Source organism: Mustela putorius, unplaced genomic scaffold (genome assembly GCF_011764305.1).
Source record: "Mustela putorius furo isolate JIRA1106 unplaced genomic scaffold, ASM1176430v1.1 tig00000095_pilon_pilon_pilon, whole genome shotgun sequence".
NCBI classification, from domain to species: Eukaryota; Metazoa; Chordata; class Mammalia; order Carnivora; family Mustelidae; genus Mustela; species Mustela putorius.
Genome location: NW_025421280.1, coordinates 14,507,599 through 14,524,904, shown reverse-complemented (window position 1 = coordinate 14,524,904; position 17,306 = coordinate 14,507,599). Strand labels below are relative to the sequence as shown.

Below are 17,306 nucleotides of genomic sequence, written 5' to 3'. Positions count from 1 at the left end.
GTGACATGTGTAACAGAATTCCAAAGCCCGAATCATGGCTCTTCACGCGGTTACTATAGTTACTTCTCTCCATGATGCTCACATTTTTGCTGGGATAACAATGGATCCACTGTTAGCCATTGAGGTGTTTGAACCCCTACCTTCCTCATGAAACCCGAGGGACATTTTAATAGTTTTAAAATAGCATTCCTGCCATTTAATCAGACCTTTTATTTCAGAAGCTCCTGGAACATGAACAGATTCCACTCTGTGGCAGCTTTACCACTATTGTTTTTGCACTTTGTGTAAAACATAGGAGCTCTCTAAAGGTAATACAGCCCTATTTAAGAGAGAGACCCAAAAAACTCCTTGACAAAAGCAATGCATTTGGATGGGTGGGTGGAGGGGGTGCATGGATGCCCCATCACTAGGTTGAGGGTTGGGGGTTGGGCATCAGAGGAAGATGTAGGGAAAGAGGGGCCTTAGCTAGGGTGGGAAGGAGAGGCTATAGGACCTGGAGAGATCCAGAAGAAGAGGCAGGAACTGTGCTTTGCAAGTGGATAAACAAACATATGCAGAGGAAGTGGTTTGGATTAGGAATGAGGTGGGAAGACAACCACGGCCTGAAATGTGTTATTGACAGGCATTCAGAGGACTGAGCTGTCCGGGAGTATGAGAACTCAGAATCGGGGGTTCTCTTGCCAGCTGCCCAAGCAATGGTCAGGCAGCTTTATTCCCTTTGGACTCTCAAGGCCCCTGACATTCTCAGATGGGGCACTCCGAGACACCCATGGGACTAAAAAGACAGAAGCCAGAGCTTTGGATTTCTGGTCTAATGGCAGATCCATTCTCTCTAATTACAGTGTCATAATGGTGAAGAGGATGGTGACATCCAAGGACAACCACAGGGCCTCTCTCTCAACACTGGTGAGAACAAGATTCCTCCCCCTGGTTCTGTAGCTCCCAGCAGAGTTCTGGAAGCTGATTAAAGAGAAGATCAGAAATAATAGGTAATTAGGAACCTTATAAAAAGGAAAAATGCTCTCATCAAACTTACCAAAGCGTCTCCATGGCTGGGAGTGGGGGAAGCATTGAAAAGTACTGGCTGCAAGGCTCACTTGTGTCAAAGGCCTGGCCTGGAGGCTGGGGGGTATGTGTGCAGAGGGACTGGGACTGGTCCCCAGCGGTGGAGTTGGGAGGTGGTTTAGAAATGTATCTCTTAACTGGGGCAGCCACTGAGCAAAAGGCTAAGGAATGCCTTTCAGCTGCCCCAGGAGAACGTCAGCTGGTGAAACCAGTGGTGCAAGGACCAAAATGGACTGAGGGCACGAAAGGGAGAGAGACAAACACAGAAGAGAAGGAGCCCACCTATAAGACGGGTGGGTGGATGAACTTCTCCACTGGCCAGTTCCTTGGCTATTCAGAATTCTCCAGGAGGGGTAGTTCGAAAGAGCTCAGGAATGTTTTGGGTCAGATAATCTGTGCAATTGGTTGCTCTAGGGTCCCTTACCTTCTGGGATCCCTAAGAGCTGTGTGGAAGGTCATTGGAATGCCACATGTGGGCTGAATGGAGGTTTAGCCCCCAGGTGGTCTGGACTTCAGTAGTTCTCTGAGCAGTGGAGGAGCACCCCACAACTTTGTAGGGCATCTCCCCACCCAGGGGATCCTCACAGTGTCTTTCTAATTTAAGACAGAGGCATACAGTCCCCCACCCCCACCCCTTTTCTGTACCCTATAGGCCCTCCCATTTGAATGCTCGAGACTGTTTTGGAAGAACCCCTGAAGGGAAAGACTGTTTCTTTTTGCATTTCTGCTCCACCAATCCTAAGGCTTCCTGAAGCTGGGGATGAGGGTGGGTAGACAGCCCCCTGACAGAGACAAGGCAGGGGGTAGAGGTGGAGTGGGAAGAGTACCCCAGAGATTCATCCAGTGTTTTGGGCTGAGTTTCATTTGCTGGTTCCTTTTTCCATCTTGTTTACTTTCATCTCTTCTGTGCTCTTTCATTCCTTCGCTCAGTAAACCTTCCTGACCATTTCCGTGGCCAGGGTCAGTCCGAGGTGAAAACTCACTTTGAAGACTGAGACAGGTCTTCTCTGTCAAAGGAGGTCACATTCTAGGTCAGTGTCAAAACAGAGTGAGTTTTATGCTCAGTGGGGGCAGGTAGGAGTGTGGTTTGGGAGCCCAGGTTTTGGGGAGTGTGTGGACCTAAGGTGGTAGCAGTGGAGATCAGGGAACTCTCCCAAAGGAGGAGGGAACTCATGCTGGTTCCTGCTGGAGGTCGTCAGATGAAATACAGGAAGGACCCTTGTATTTAATGCAATATATATATATATATTTTTTAAGATTTTTATTTATTTATTTGACAGAGAGAAATCACAAGTAGATGGAGAGGCAGGCAGAGAGAGAGAGAGAGGGAAGCAGGCTCCCTGCTGAGCAGAGAGCCCGATGCGGGCCTCGATCCCAGAACCCTGAGATCATGACCTGAGCCGAAGGCAGAGGCTTAACCCACTGAGCCACCCAGGCGCCCTATTTAATGCAATATTAATGACATAATTTTCCTAAAACAATTATTTGTTATTTATCTGAGATCCAGATTCAACTGGACGTAGTGTATTTTCATCCCTAGTTTCCTGATGAAGATATAGATAGGAGTTAGCTGAGTAAATAGAGGGACAGGAGGGAAGAGCATTCCTGCAGAGGGAACAGCATGTGCCAAGACTTGGAGGTAAGGGATCCCGTGCTTCCCTGGAGAAACCGAACTTTATCTAGGGGCTGGAATATGGAGTGCAAGGAGCGGGGAGGGAGGGGGTGGAGAGAATGCACCACACTGGCCCATAGTTGCTGAGTGGGTACTAAGTGCCAGGCACACTCTGCTCACACAGGGTGCTCTTCTGAGCCAGACGGACGCAGCTTCTGCTCTCAGGGAGCTCACGGTTCAGCTGAGAGGCAGTGAGGTGGGGAGAGAGTACAGGCACTGTGGAAGTTACAGCTGGGGGACATCAGCTTGGCTGGGAGGTCAAGAGATGACAATACGCTGAAGGAGGAGGAGACAGGCGTGCTGAGGGCTGTGGGAAGAATGTTCTAGACTTAGGGAATAGCCTAACGGAGGGCCTAAAGTAAAAAACTTCACAGTGGGTCCTGGATGCTGAAATGTGGCCTAAGGGGCCGGGGCGCTGAGGAGAAGAGGGGCAGAGGAAGAGCCTGGAGAAGTGAGCAGGGGCCAGATCACATTGGAGGGAATCTGGGCTGGATCCTGAAAGCAATGGGAGCCATTGAAGGAGTTTAAATCAGGCAGGGAGACACAACCAGCTTTGTGTTCTTAAAGGTGACTCACGCAGGAGAGAAGAGGACGGATGGGTAGTGTGGGAGCAGAGAGAATGAGGGTGATGAGGGAGGGGGCCCCTGCAGATGTCCAGGGCAGACAAGTCAGTGGCTTGGAGCTGAAGAGAGGAGGAGAGATGGATCCCGGCTGCGCTGAGGAGGAAGACTTGGCAGGGCTGGGTTACCCGGCACTGGGAAGTGAGGGGGCGGGAGGAGCAGACGTGACTCAAAGCTTCTGGTTTGGACAGATGGGAGGACGGTGGCACCACTTGCTGAGCTGAGCTGGGGACTTGAGAGGTTTGGGGGTGGTAAACTGACTGGGTTCAGGTTTGCACATGAAGAAGGTGAAGAAGGTGGTGGTGGGCCATCAGAGGAGGGTGTACAGGAGGAGAGAACCAGGGGACGCCCAGCAGAGTTGGTGTTCAAAGCTTTCTTCTCACACTTGGCTGTGTGGCCTTGGTCAATGACTTCCCCTCACCTTGCCTTAGTTTCCTCATTTGTACCCTGGGATGACGTGGGTAGTCTGTCCTCGGAGTTGTCAGGGTGTGGTGAGCAACCTCCAAGATACTCCAGTCATCCCGGCCTCCTGGGACTCACTTGCTTGTGTGGCGCCCTCCCACATTGTGAGACCAAGGGACTGCATGTGCGCCACTTTGAAGGCTACGATATAAAAGACACTGTGGCTTCTGAGACGCCTGGGTGGCTCAGTCAGTTAAGTGTCTGTCTCTGGCTCAGGTCATGATCCCAGGGCCTGGGATCAAGTCCCAGGTCAGGCTCCTTGCTCAGTGGAGAGTCTGCCTCTCCCTCCCCCTTTCTCCCTCCCCCTTCTTGCACTTGCTCTCTCTCAAGTGAATAAATAAAATCCTAAAAAAAAAAAAAAAAAAAAAAAAAAAAAGACACAGTGGCTTCTGTGTTTTCTCTCTTAGATCACTGGCACTGGGGGACACCCCAGCAGCCATGTTGTTGGGAGAGGCTCAGGTGAAGAAGAGCCTCTGCTTCCTGCTAAAAACTACCCGAGTGATCTCGGAAGTGGCTTCTGGCCCCAGCCCAGCCTTCGGCCGACAGCCCCATCTGACATCTAGACTGTAAGATTTGCTTTCCACCTAATCTGCTTCTTAATTCTTGTGAGATAAGAAATGCTTTATGTTTTGAGCCCCTAAATTTGGGGCTGATTTATTATGTGGCAATAGAGAACTGATCCAGAGGGCAAAAAACTTAGCACAGTGCCTGGCGCAGGGGAGGGGCCATAGAATACATAATATCTGTGGGTTGAGCTCAGGAGAGAGACTTTGGGCTGGAGGTATGGATCTGGGAATCTTTTGGCTTAGAGACAATAATGGAATCCGTGGAGGTGGCTCAGCCAGTCCACAGAGATGGGTAGACAGAAGAGGATGGCCTTGGCCAGAAACCTGGGCGAAGGGGCAGGTAAAGCAAGAGGAGGATCATTGCCATGAGTCTGAGAGGAGGAGCTGCAGAGGAAGGAGGGAAACTAGAATGGGACCTGGGAAGAGGCTGACTCCTGGTGGGTGTGGTCAAGAGCATCCCTACCTGTGGGGTGGAGGGTGCTGAGTTGGGGAGAGCTAAGGAGGTTCTTTTGGATTCAGCAACAAGGAGATTCCTGGTGGCCCCACAAGAGCTATTTAGGTGGAGAGACTGAGGCCAGACTGAATATTGTGGGTTGGGGTGTCAGTATAAACACTTTCCACCCCCAACTCCCAAACCAAGATGGTTTGCAGGAGAATTCTATAGAAAATCCAAACTGCAGAAAATCACACTCTTATATAAGCTGTATAGTGAACAGACACCCATCCTTAATTGATTTTATGAGCTCATGTAGCTTTGATAGCAAAACCAGACAAGAAGAGAAGAGGGAAGGAAATTAGCAGGCATATCTCATTGTAGATATGGATGCAAAAACCCTAAATAAAATATTGACAAGTGCAATCCGGCACTATCTCAAAAAAAAAAAACCATCATAAAAGGTATGTTAATTCCACGAATGCACGGATGGTTTAATATAATAAAATCCACCACTGGATAAGGGGGAAAAAAATCTCACACTTGATAAAATTCAGCACCCATTCCTAATAAAGCAGAATAGTGCTTCCTTACCCTCATAAAAGGTATCTATCAAAAATCTATGACTAACACTCCTTTTAAAGGTAACATATTAGAAACAGTCAAGAGCAAGATGGAAATGCCCAGTGTCATCATTGCTATTCAACACTGTGCTGAAGATTTTAGTCAGTGCCTTAAAACAAGGAACAGGAAATAAAGGCTGAACAGGGAGATACCAAATGTAATTGCTTCCAGACTCTATGATTATTTAACAGAGAATTCAAGAGAGGCTGTAAACTTATTAGAGCTAAAAAAGAGTCCAAGTTTGCTGGATACATTACATAAAAACCAACCACATTTCAGTAATCATCAATATATTATAAGATGTATATTTGAAAATATAATTTATAATAGTAATAAACATTTCAAGAGATATATAGGAATAGTTCTGAGAAAACAACTGACAAAATTAATTCCTCTGTTTTTAGTTGAGGAAAAGGGAAGTAACTCTTTAAAGGATACCAGCAAGCAGGGGGCAGTTCTGGATTTTCAGTGGCACCAAATCCTGAAGATCTGAGTGTTGGGTAATTTTGGTGTGTTTTTCTTTTGTAAAAATTAAAACACCTTATATTTTCTGATTATAAATTCAATATCTATGCATTCTATAAAATACGGAAAATTCAGAAATGCATTAAGAATAAACCACTAGGGGCGCCTGGGTGGCTAAGTGGGTTAAGCCGCTGCCTCCGGCTCAGGTCATGATCTCAGGGTCCTGGGATCAAGCCCCAAATCGGGCTCTCTACTCAGCAGGGAGCCTTGCTGCCCTCTCTCTCTGCCTGCCTCTCTGTCTACTTGTGATCTCTCTGTCAAATAAATAAATAAAATCTTAAAAAAAAAAAAGAATAAACCACTAACATCCCCATCCTAGAGAACTATGATCAATGACTTGAAATATTTTCTTCAAAATTTTTGTCTATGTATATTTTTGTTTTTTAAACATAAGATTAGAACTATACCACATATACCATTTTGTGCATGTCTTATTTTCATACACATTTCCCTGTATCCTCATCTAGTCTTTTTGAATATGATAAATAATACAGCACTCAGTCATGTTGATGAAACATATGCCATTCATTCAATCTATCGATTTGAGTTTTCCGAGAAAAACCAAATTATCAGATTTGGCTGTGATGATCATGTGGAAAAAAGTTAAACCCCAGAGCCAATCAGGCACATGCGAACATGAAAAACAGGTGAGTTTCTAAGGCCAGGGGTTATCCTGGTGTAGACAGGGAAAGGACAAAACCAACATCATTTACCTGGTCCCGCCTGAATCAGGACAGAGATATGGTTAGCGGGAAGAGAATGGAATTTGGGAAGAGTCTATGCTTGCGAACCAGTTCGCTCTGAGACTTTAGGTAATTCTCTAGACTCTGCAGCCTTGGTTTCCGTAGTGGCATACCTGCACCAGCTCAACTAGGGCCAGCTTCTTTAGGCCTCAGGACCTTTGCACTGGTCATTTTCTCTGCTGAATTCAGCTCTCCCCTTCACCCCACCTGGCTGCCCATGGCGACCCTTCTGGGCTGGCTGCCTTTCCCTACCATGCCCACCAGGCCAGATGGGTGACTTTATCACAGGGTGGCTTCCCCCTAGGGTCACAGGCAGGGTGTCCAGGTCGTCTTGACCACCGCCGAGTGTGAGGCAGAGGCCCCTCCCCTTTTACGCCGTTTCCTCCAACCTTATACTTCCCAAGACCTAGAATCACAACTTGTCATTATTTTGCTATTTTCTTGGGTCTTGTCTCTTTTCTTCTTTCATTAGGACCCCCTTCCGTCTCGGTGGCCGCTGTACATGGTCCGGGCCCTATGCGTATTCGTGAAAGAGAGAAACAGCTGTGAGCACCCGAGTGCGAGGACGCAAGGAAAACTGCCAGGGCCTGGGCTGATTCCAAACTGCGGTCGGGGGCGGGACGAAGGGGCGGGTTTCTGGACGCGGGCTCCGTGTTTCGGGGGCGGAGGCTTCGGCTTCGGGGCGGGCCTTCGGGACTGCGGCGGAGCCAGCCTGACCGCTCGGCCCAGGCTGCGCCCAGCTGAGTTCCTTCGGCCTCCTGGCCCTCTGGCCTCCCGCTCGAGCCGCCGTTAGGGGGCGCCCGCACTCGTGGCGCCGCTGCTCTGCTGGGAAGGCGCCGCCCGCGCCGGGCGGCACGAGCCGCAACTCCGGGCGCGGGCTCAGTCGTCCGCTCTGCCACCGCCGCCGCCGCCGTCGCCGCCGCTGGGCGCAGGCTCGCTCGTCCTCGCGCTCCTGCTCTCCGGCAGCCGGCGTCTCCCGGCCGGGCCGCTGCCGCCACCGCGCAGTGAGTGGGGGCGGGCCCAGGGCTTGGGGGCCTGGGGTTCGGGGAGGGCCAGGCACAAGGAGAAGCCCGCGCGGAGCGGCCGGGGCAGCGGGGTTAAGGAGAATCCGGGCGGTGGCGGGCCGCGCGGAGGGGACCGTGGGGAGCCGGCGCGGCGCGCTCCGGGGCTGGCACGAGCCCGCGGCGGACAACCCGCGGCGGAGCGGCGGGGCTGGGGCGGGTTCCGGGGCCCGCCCCGCGGGGACGTGCGGCTTCGGCTGACCAGAGCTCGCGACACCGGGGCGCGCCCCCTGCCCGGGCCCAGAGCATCTTGTGTCCCACGCCGGGCCGGGTTGGGGGTGGGGGCGAGCACTTTGGCTACAGGCAACAGGGAAGCACGGCCCGGACGGGGACACCTCGAGTTTTGCCCGAAAATGATTGTCTTGGGGGTGGCGCTTATTAGCCACCGTTTGCCCTAATTTAAAGGCTGTGGCAGGGCTTCTGAGCACCTCTTTAGGGCATTCCCTGCCCTCAAAGATACTCTGTGAGTGCAGCTGAGTTCTTTATGCCCGGATTTGTGTATCTTGGCGTTTTTAATGGTTGATGTCAGAGGTGATAAATGACCGTGGTAATGGGGAGCCCCTGGAGCACCTGCTGGGCTGACAGTGGTGGAGGTTGTGTCAGAGGGTGGGACCGGAGAAACGAACCAGATCCTCTTTGGATATTCTGCTGAAGTTATCATGTTTCTGTTCAAGTATAGCTGTTCTGGAACAAGTTGATAAATCCAATTTTAGGACTTTGTGATAGAAGAGGTTTGAGTGGCAGGCAGACCCGGGGTGACCTGGTTTGGCCAAGAATGTTTGGGGTAGCCCAGGTATCTCTTAACCATTTCCCCTTGACATATTTATTTCCTTCCTCTCACAAATGTCCAAGTGTGATCTCAGAATAGGAAGAAAGCTAGAGGACAGCATTTAGCACAGGCCTGAGCCCAAGACTGATATTTTCAAATGAACAAATGTGTGGCCGGGCAAAGGAAAATCTTCCTATCTGCAGGGTTGGTAGTTGGAGAGAACTTGCTGTTCAGTTGAGAACTATATTTAATGTAATGCTATAGATATTAAAGATTGAGTGGTGAGGACTGCCACAGATGCCATTCCTAAGATTTGTATGATTGAAATGTTCATAAATCCTGTTTTGCCCAAAGCATTCCTACATAAAGGAATCCTATAGTGAATCCTGTAGATCCCTTGGTGTGTCAATTTTGATATTTAAGAGTCTGTTTAAAACAGAACACACGTATTTGGATTTGACTTTACCTTAGAGATAATCCTGAGTCATGCTTTAGGGAAGTTCCTTCTGTGATCAAGAACTCAGATGTCTGGTGGTCTCTATACAAGCCATCTTGCTCCCCTTTACCTGTAATTCTGCCTTGTGGAGTTCTGAAGAAAGGAGGACCTGGGAAGACTGGAAGCAAATTAAGAGGCTTTTTCTTCCGTATTTGTCTTGTTTCCATGCCAGGGCTCTAAATTACTTGTGTTCACACTCTCCAGTTTCTCAATTTACCACAGAGATTTTGTTTATGCCACTGCCATTAGTATTTTCACGTTTGTTTAATACTCGCCAGTGTTTTCTATTCATGATCTTGCTTATTTTCCCGTATTCTGCAAAGAAGCTGGGCTTAAGGAAAAATTTCCTCAGGGTCTCATAATTAGTAAAAGAGCAGAAGGGGGATACAAATCCTCACCACTAACCAGTTCTCTTTCCTCTGCACTGACCTGCATGTGACTTTGGAACCCTAGTCCTGATCTGTTACCCTGTAGGTCAGTTGTTGCCTTTGTGCTATGCCTAAATGGTATCATTATTTTGGGGAAGGTGGTATTATCCTATTTTATTTTGTAGAAACTGAGAGTAAGAGGAATCTTCTAGTTTTGTGACTGTAACAGCTCTTCAGCATTAAGGTCATTTTTTCAATTTAGACCTACTTCCTCTAGACTACATGGAGACTGGAGAGAGAAAAAAAAATAATTAGTTTTAGGAAAAACAATCTGTTTCTGCATTGGTATGGTTAACCCTAACATGTTCTCTTTGTGTGCCTGGCTACTAGTATCAGCCTATATGTGAATGTTAACCCAAAAGATTCCTTTAGTGTCCTTTAGTTACTATAAAAAGTTTTCATTTTCAAACTCCCATGTTTCAAGAACTGAGGAATTCCATACCAAAAGTCATTTTGAAGATATGTATAGATAGAATTTATCGAGTCTTCTTTTCTGAGTGCCAGACACAAAGATTTCAAGAGAAAAACATTTTACAGGGGCTACCTGGAAACTTTGGGAAGGCAGTAGTTAGAGGTTTTTTTTAATTTATCTGAGTTTGGTTGTGTGTATTCTGATGGATAGGCTGTTATACAGGAGTGGACTTTTGCCTGAGAGAAATGTAGCAGAAATGGTAAACCCAGAATATTTATGTAGAATTAGCTACTTAATAACCAAAAGCTTGATTGCAGCTTTGCAATGATGAGGAGAATGGCCCTGAGTTCTTCGGTTATTCTTTAGGTTATTAACTTGTTGGGTTGTGCATTTTTCAGATTTGCTACTTGAGAAAATTGTTGGCAGTTTCTTTTAAGGCTTTTATAAATTCTTTAGTATGTGTTTTCCTTGGCTTAATTATCTGCTAAAATTACACTGTCAGAATTTACACACTAGTCATAATTAACCTTTGAAGCTTAACTGTGGGTGAATTTTCAGTACTCTTTATGTTCTTTGGCAATGGTCAGCCAGTAGTTTCTACAAGAATTTTATTTTCACTGAAGGTCAGATATTTTCAGGTAGGACTGATTTTCAGGGGCCGGAACGGAAGCCTTTCATAATCTTTATTCCTGGCAAATTTTCCGGAATATTTAATTTTTCTTTGTCTTCATTAAGTAAAACAGGTCCATTTGATGCCCATTTCAAGATCGTCCTTCTGCTGCCTGTTTTGTAGTCATTTAACTTCTCATTAAGCCCTCCACTGGAGACTGTGCCAGAAGAGAGAGAAGATGAAAAGCAAACGAATCATTTTCTAATTGTTAACAGCTCTGAAAAATGATTTGTAGAAGAGATTGACATTATCCCGGAAATTCTTTAGGATTATGTTTTATTTCATTCATCTGTATTGTCTCTGAGATGTTCCTAATAGTCATCAATTTAGAAGCTGATTATCCAGCTATTGGATGACCAGGAATCTAACTGTTTTTTGTTTTTTTTTTTTTATTTGTTTCTTGCCGTATCTGAGCATTAAGCATCTCCACAGAGGATGTCTGGAAGTAAGGAGTAGGGATAACATTTAAACTGATCAATACTTTTTTTTCCCCTTAGAGCTCTTAGTGAACGATTTGATTTTCTTGGACTGTTTAGTTATTGTTATTGGGAGTGACTTATAGTAACTTCATTTTATTTTGAGTATCTGTATCTTATACAGAAGTGTAGGGAGGCTTTTGGGTGCTTTTTAAGAAACATGGGCTTAAATAGATTCCCGTAATTGCTTTCTTGAATTATTAAGCTTGAGGTTTCATTACATCTTTGTATCAGAACAGAACCTGGGCCTTTGCTGTGGAACAGATTCAAAGGCATCATCTAACTTTCTTTTTATGATTGTTTAGGAAGTTATATTGTTTTGGTTTAGCAGTAAAAAAGGGGGAAAAGGATTAATAGTGGACAGACCTTGCCTAACAGCTGTAACATTGATGCTGTCTTGATTTTTTTGTGTTGTCTTTGGTCTCCCATTTCTCATTTAATCATTCGTATATTCCTGGATTAGAGTTCTTTACTTCACTTAAGGCAGAGGACACCAGCCTTCAGTCACACTAGTGAGTCGGTTCTTGCTATTTTGCCTCAGGGGAATTTTTACAAACCCATTGTGACTGCTCACTTAAACTGAGTTAACTGTTAAATTTGTAAATAAAATCCACCTGCTGGGGGGCGTCTAAAGTTAATCCTTTCAGTTTCTTATTTCTTGGATTCTGTTCTTTCAGTTTCTACCCATAGAGGGGATTTTTAGAAAGATCTAGACTAGCAGTCAGAAAATCCAAGTGTTTTTTGTATTGTTTTGTTTTTAAGATTTTATTTATTTGACAGCGAGAGAGAGAGAGAGACAGACAGACAGACAGACAGACACAGCTAGAGAGGGACCACAAGCAGAGCGAGTGGGAGAGGGAGAAGCAGGCTTCCTGCTGAGCAGGGAGCCCAATGCGAGACTCTGTGTGGGACCCCATCCCCAGGACCCTGGGATTGTGACCCGAGGTGCAGGCAGAGGCTTAACGACTGAGCCACCCAGGCGCCCTCATGCATGGCTTATGTAACAGGAATATTGTGGGAGAAAAAAGGTCCATCTCTTTTTGTTTAAGTTATTTCTTCATTTTGGAATCCCTTCTCCTCTTGGGTTGTCCAGATATTCCTGCAGAGTCCTCCTGAGCGAGCTCTTCCTGAAGTTGGCCCATTTAGAAATGTTCTTGCTTTTTCTTCCTGAAGGCCTCTGCTAGTCCATCCATTATGTAGCACTTTTCTGTACAGTTGTTGCATGTTGCCTTTCTTCACAGGTAGGAAGCTCCATGAGGACAAGGATTGTATCTTTCCTATTTCTGTGTCTTTACATTGCACATTGCCCCCCTCAACCCCCACAACCAAATTCACCTATAATAAATGTTGGTTGACTGAATAATTTTTGAGACTGTCAGGAATGAAAACTTTGAGTGATGGGAAGATGCCAAAGATAAGTCTATTACCAGAACTTTTGGATGACTGGCCTTGTAAATCACTCAGTCATTTATCTGTCTGTTGTATCAGTAACTGAATCAGATGCTCATAATGTAAATTGATAAAACCTGTTTCCTTGGTTCTGTTTACTTCAGATATTGCCAAGCAAGTCAGAGGAATGCAGGGTTGTCACAACCCCCCTTAATATAACATTTGTTCCATTTCTCACCCTATAGCATGTGGAGATCTATCTATATCCAGCTGCTGAGTATGGAGAATTAAACCTGACTGCACGTTGTCTGGTCCACATTTTAGCTTGTTTTCTTTGAAGAATGTGCAAGGTGGAAAAATAGATGCTTCAGGCTCTGATTTCAGCCCCTGCTGTGCTATGCAAATGTTCTCTACATGCCTGAGTGACCTTTTTGAGAAAGAGCCTTTGTGATCTTCTGTAGCCAGGGCCTGTTCTGGGAATAGTGTGCCAGATTTCTCTAAAAGTGGGAAAAGTGAATCTGTTCAAAGACCATATAAAAAAGCCAGTGCTTTTCCTGGATAAATACCGATAAGTTCATGTTTCTTACTGTCTCTTGCCAGAGCTTTTGAAATTTGCTCTGCAGTTTGCTTTGCCGGTTGATTTGGAGAGTGATATGTGTGAGAGGGGACTGACTAAAGCAATTCTGTAGCTGGGAAAGTGTTTTAAGTGCTTTTGAATTGTAGATAAAAATAAATTCAAACTGGCATCATTAGTATCTGGGTGTTTATCAATGTCTTCAGCCTGGTTCTCCCTAAGTGCCGGCTGAGTGACTTGCAACCAGATTGGTAAGGTTGTCCCAAATTGTGCTCTGATGATTTGGCATTTAAATTGTTTTCTATTTGTTTTGATTATTGTACAAAATGAAATATGTCATTATTAAAAGTGTCATTAGTGTTTTTTTATGTTATAAAAGAAATACCATTCTGATATCTTTCTCTTGGAAATTGATGCTGGTGTTGTGGAGGTTTATGGCTTTTGAGGCTTTTACTGAGATGTTTAGCTTCTGTGACTGAAATGGATAAAGAGTTTTGTCTTTCTCCCTTTCCTTTTTTTTTTTTTTTTTTAAGATTTTATTTATTTATTTGACAGAGAAATCACAAGTAGGTAGAGAGGCAAGCAGGGGTGGGGAGAAGCATTCTCCCTGCTGAGCAGAGAGCCTGATGCGGGGCTGGATCCCAGGACCCTGAGATCATGACCTGAGCTGAAGGCAGTGGCTTAACCCACTGAGACACCCAGGTGCCTCATCTTTCTCCCTTTCCCTAAACCACCTTTTTGATAAGGATCATTGTAGGTTTGTATGAGGTTAGGGTTAAACAGTTAATTGTAATGTACTCCTATATAAATTGTAGAAATTGAATTTTCAGAGCAGATAGAATTTGAATGACTGGTGTACTTACTAGGCTCTTCTTCCCTAAGCATAGGATAATTTTTTTTCTCTAAAGATTGTCAATCTTTTAGTTATGTGTGGATGGTCGCAGAGGAATGCTTTCTTCTCCAGATCTTTGCCCTGTAGCTCGTTTTGACTGAGCAAAGATGAGTAGCTGTCTGCTTTGTTGGGTGGGAAAATCCTTCTTTTTTCATAGTTACATGCTCTGTTATATGTCTTTTTTTCTCCCCAAGTTTCCCTGGAACCTGGGCTCCCCAAGACGCAGCGCTGGAGCAGATGGATAATGGAGACTGGGGCTATATGGTGAGATACTTTTGCAGATGCGTTTTGAAGGCTGGCAGATAATTTGTATGTGTCTTTCCCCCCTTCTTCTGTGTTCTTCGGTATAATACATCTTATAAAAATGAAAATTATAAATTGGTACATCATCCCATCCCCTCTTAGTTTATTTTTTGGGGTCTAATTTGCTGTTTTTATGTAAGCAAAGTCAATATGAGCTAAGTAAGTTTCTATAATGACTTCCTTGAGAGCATACTATTTTTTTGGTCTTTAAAGTATGTTGCTCTTAAAACTTTTCCTTCATAGAGTCGTGACTGTTAAAATGGTCTAGTAGGTAATGGTACAGAGGATATTTTCTTGTGTTAGGGAAGTGAAAGGTTGAGAAGCTGCCACTTCTCCCACTTGTACTTTTTTTGAGTGTGAATGTCTTTGGTAAGAAATACTCCACCTGTCTAGTATCTAGTACCTGAAGTCTTTTTGTCTTTGTTTATTTATTTTTCCTTACATATAATGTCTAAAAGGTAAAGTATGTATTATTTAGAGGAGCTTGCTTTTCGAAATTAAAGGCCAAATTGCAGCATTACTGCAAAAGTGAACTCATGATTGGATTATAAAATTTGAATGCTGCTATTAGCCTTTGAGTATATAAGATGGTGTTGACTACCTGTGTATTCTAATTTAGTATTTGGCACTTTTTTTTTTTTTTAAAGATTTTATTTATTTATTTGATAGAGAGAAATCACAAGTAGATGGAGAGGCAGGCAGAGAGAGAGGGAAGCAGGCTCCCCGCTGAGCAGACAGCCCGATGTGGGGCTCGATCCCAGGACCCTGAGATCATGACCTGAGCCGAAGGCAGGGGCTTAACCCACTGAGCCACCCAGGCGCCCAGTATTTGGCACTTTTATTTCCATGGAGAAGTTATAAAGATTAGGTCTGCACAAATTTTTATTTTTAAAATAAATTTTTACGATTTGTTCCCCTTTTTTGAGTGGGAAAAACAAAATATTGAAAGTAGATGTCTTTATACTATCAGATCATTTTTATTCTATTTTGTGTTAAAATGACTTAAGAAAAAGGAAGATAAAAAACTTATGTGAGAAAAAAACTTATGTGAGCATAACATAGCTTGGCCTTTCTCTTCCCATAGTGTACGCTGCCCTAAAAACTTCTCGGTAGATACTAGGCCTGAAATTAAGTGGCTTTGGAAGTCATGCTCTTTTTTTTTTAGTGTCAGGCTTTAATGAATTAGATTTATCCTTTTCCTATTGAAAGAAAATGTTAGATCCCTTCATCTGGGTAGGTTTATCATTGATAGTAAAGCTATTTTGCATTATAGGATTGCTGAATACATTATAGTCTAAGGAGTCTTTTGCCTTGCTGCTTGTTACTGTTAAGTTTCTTAATTTGTCAAAGTTAGGATTTAAGAAATTTCAGATGACTGATCGTTTTTTAAAAATTTCAGATGACTGACCCAGTCACGTTAAATGTAGGTGGACACTTATATACAACGTCTCTCACCACATTGACGCGTTACCCGGATTCCATGCTTGGAGCTATGTTTGGGGGGGACTTCCCCACAGCTCGAGACCCTCAAGGCAATTACTTCATTGATCGAGATGGACCTCTTTTCCGTTATGTCCTCAACTTCTTAAGAACTTCAGAGTTGACCTTACCCCTGGATTTTAAGGAATTTGATCTGCTTCGGAAAGAAGCAGATTTTTATCAGATTGAGCCCTTGATTCAATGTCTCAATGACCCTAAGCCTCTGTATCCTATGGATACTTTTGAAGAAGTTGTGGAGTTATCTAGTACTCGGAAGCTTTCTAAGTACTCTAATCCAGTAGCTGTCATCATAACACAGTTAACCATCACCACCAAGGTCCATTCCTTACTAGAAGGTATCTCAAACTATTTCACGAAGTGGAATAAGCACATGATGGACACCAGAGATTGCCAGGTTTCCTTCACTTTTGGACCCTGTGATTATCACCAGGAAGTTTCTCTCAGGGTCCACCTGATGGAATACATTACAAAACAAGGTTTCACGATCCGCAACACCCGAGTGCATCACATGAGTGAGCGGGCCAACGAGAACACAGTGGAGCACAACTGGACTTTCTGTAGGCTGGCCCGGAAGACCGATGACTGATCTCAAAGCCTGGGAGGAGTTCCTGGAAACGGACTTTCCAGGACATGGAAGAGACTTTTTTTTTTGTTGTTGTTAAATCACAGTGTGGGTGTTTTTTGTTTGTTTGTTTTTCTTTTTTGTTTTTTTAAATATTTGTATTTATTTGAAGGCAGTGAGGACCAGAAGGAAGATTTGTGCTTTAGCAAACTCCTGTATGTTTTGTTCCCTTTACCTTGAGTATGCATGTGCCTGTTTGGAGCCTCCAGATACCTTTTTTATAAAAAGAAGTATGAAAATCATTATGGTATATAATCTACTCTTAACAGAGCTTTTTTTATTACAGTGCTACAATGATTTCTGATTAAATGGTCCCTAACTCAACTAGGAGGTTAAAAATGCAGGAATGAAAGAATAAACAGAGTACTCATGATGCCTTTGAGAAAAATCAAAACATCATGTAGGGTGACCTAGTTTCCAAACCAATAAGCAGTATTGTAATATTAAAGGAAAACTGTTCCAATCATTTAAAAGTACTTGTTAAGTACTGCTTTTTACAGTTATGACAACTGTTTCTTTCTATGCATATAAATCAAGCAACCAAATATCTGTAGCCATGGAAATGTCTGACTAGAAATATTTATATTGGATTCTGAATACAAAATGTCCCTGTGGTAGAACTCTTACTTCTTATGCCTGGTGCAGTATAATTCCCAAGTGTACTGTCTACCAGAAGAAAAAAAAAACCTAATAAAAAACGAAATATGAAAATTAGGTTTGTATTTGTTGAGTATTGTTACTTAAGGGGGGAAATCATAATTCTTGCCTCAAGTTTGCACTGTTCAGTTTATATCCCACTATATACTGCCTGTAGAGCCTTTGTGTTTGACTGGAGGACTCAGCAGAACCTTAGGATGCAGTTTATAGATAATCTCCCATGTTACTGGAACAGGAATGGATGGAATTAATTGTTTTGTCTAAAAGTGCACATTTGATTAGTGAACATAGAGTTGGCAAACTTTTTTCAAATAGGACTTGCGCTGAAGATTACAGATTTTTCTTCA

The 17,306-nt window shown here is 44.2% G+C and overlaps 1 protein-coding gene across 3 annotated transcripts; it reads left to right on the top strand.

The window, feature by feature from the left end:
• Window positions 1-215: 215 nt before the first annotated feature.
• On the top strand, window positions 216-17,016 carry KCTD6 (potassium channel tetramerization domain containing 6). Of its 3 annotated transcripts, XM_013053446.2 has the most exons (4): window positions 216-308; window positions 843-906; window positions 14,072-14,141; window positions 15,580-17,016. In XM_013053446.2, exons 3-4 carry the CDS (start codon window positions 14,115-14,117, stop codon window positions 16,264-16,266), a joined length of 714 nt encoding a protein of 237 aa, XP_012908900.1. In that variant the 5' UTR covers window positions 216-308; window positions 843-906; window positions 14,072-14,114; the 3' UTR covers window positions 16,267-17,016. The 3 variants fall into 3 exon arrangements, with proteins under 3 accessions (XP_012908900.1, XP_044934300.1, XP_044934302.1); XM_045078365.1 differs by lacking the exons at window positions 216-308; window positions 843-906 and adding an exon at window positions 4,251-4,385; XM_045078367.1 differs by lacking the exons at window positions 216-308; window positions 843-906 and adding an exon at window positions 7,415-7,714.
• Window positions 17,017-17,306: the final 290 nt, after the last annotated feature.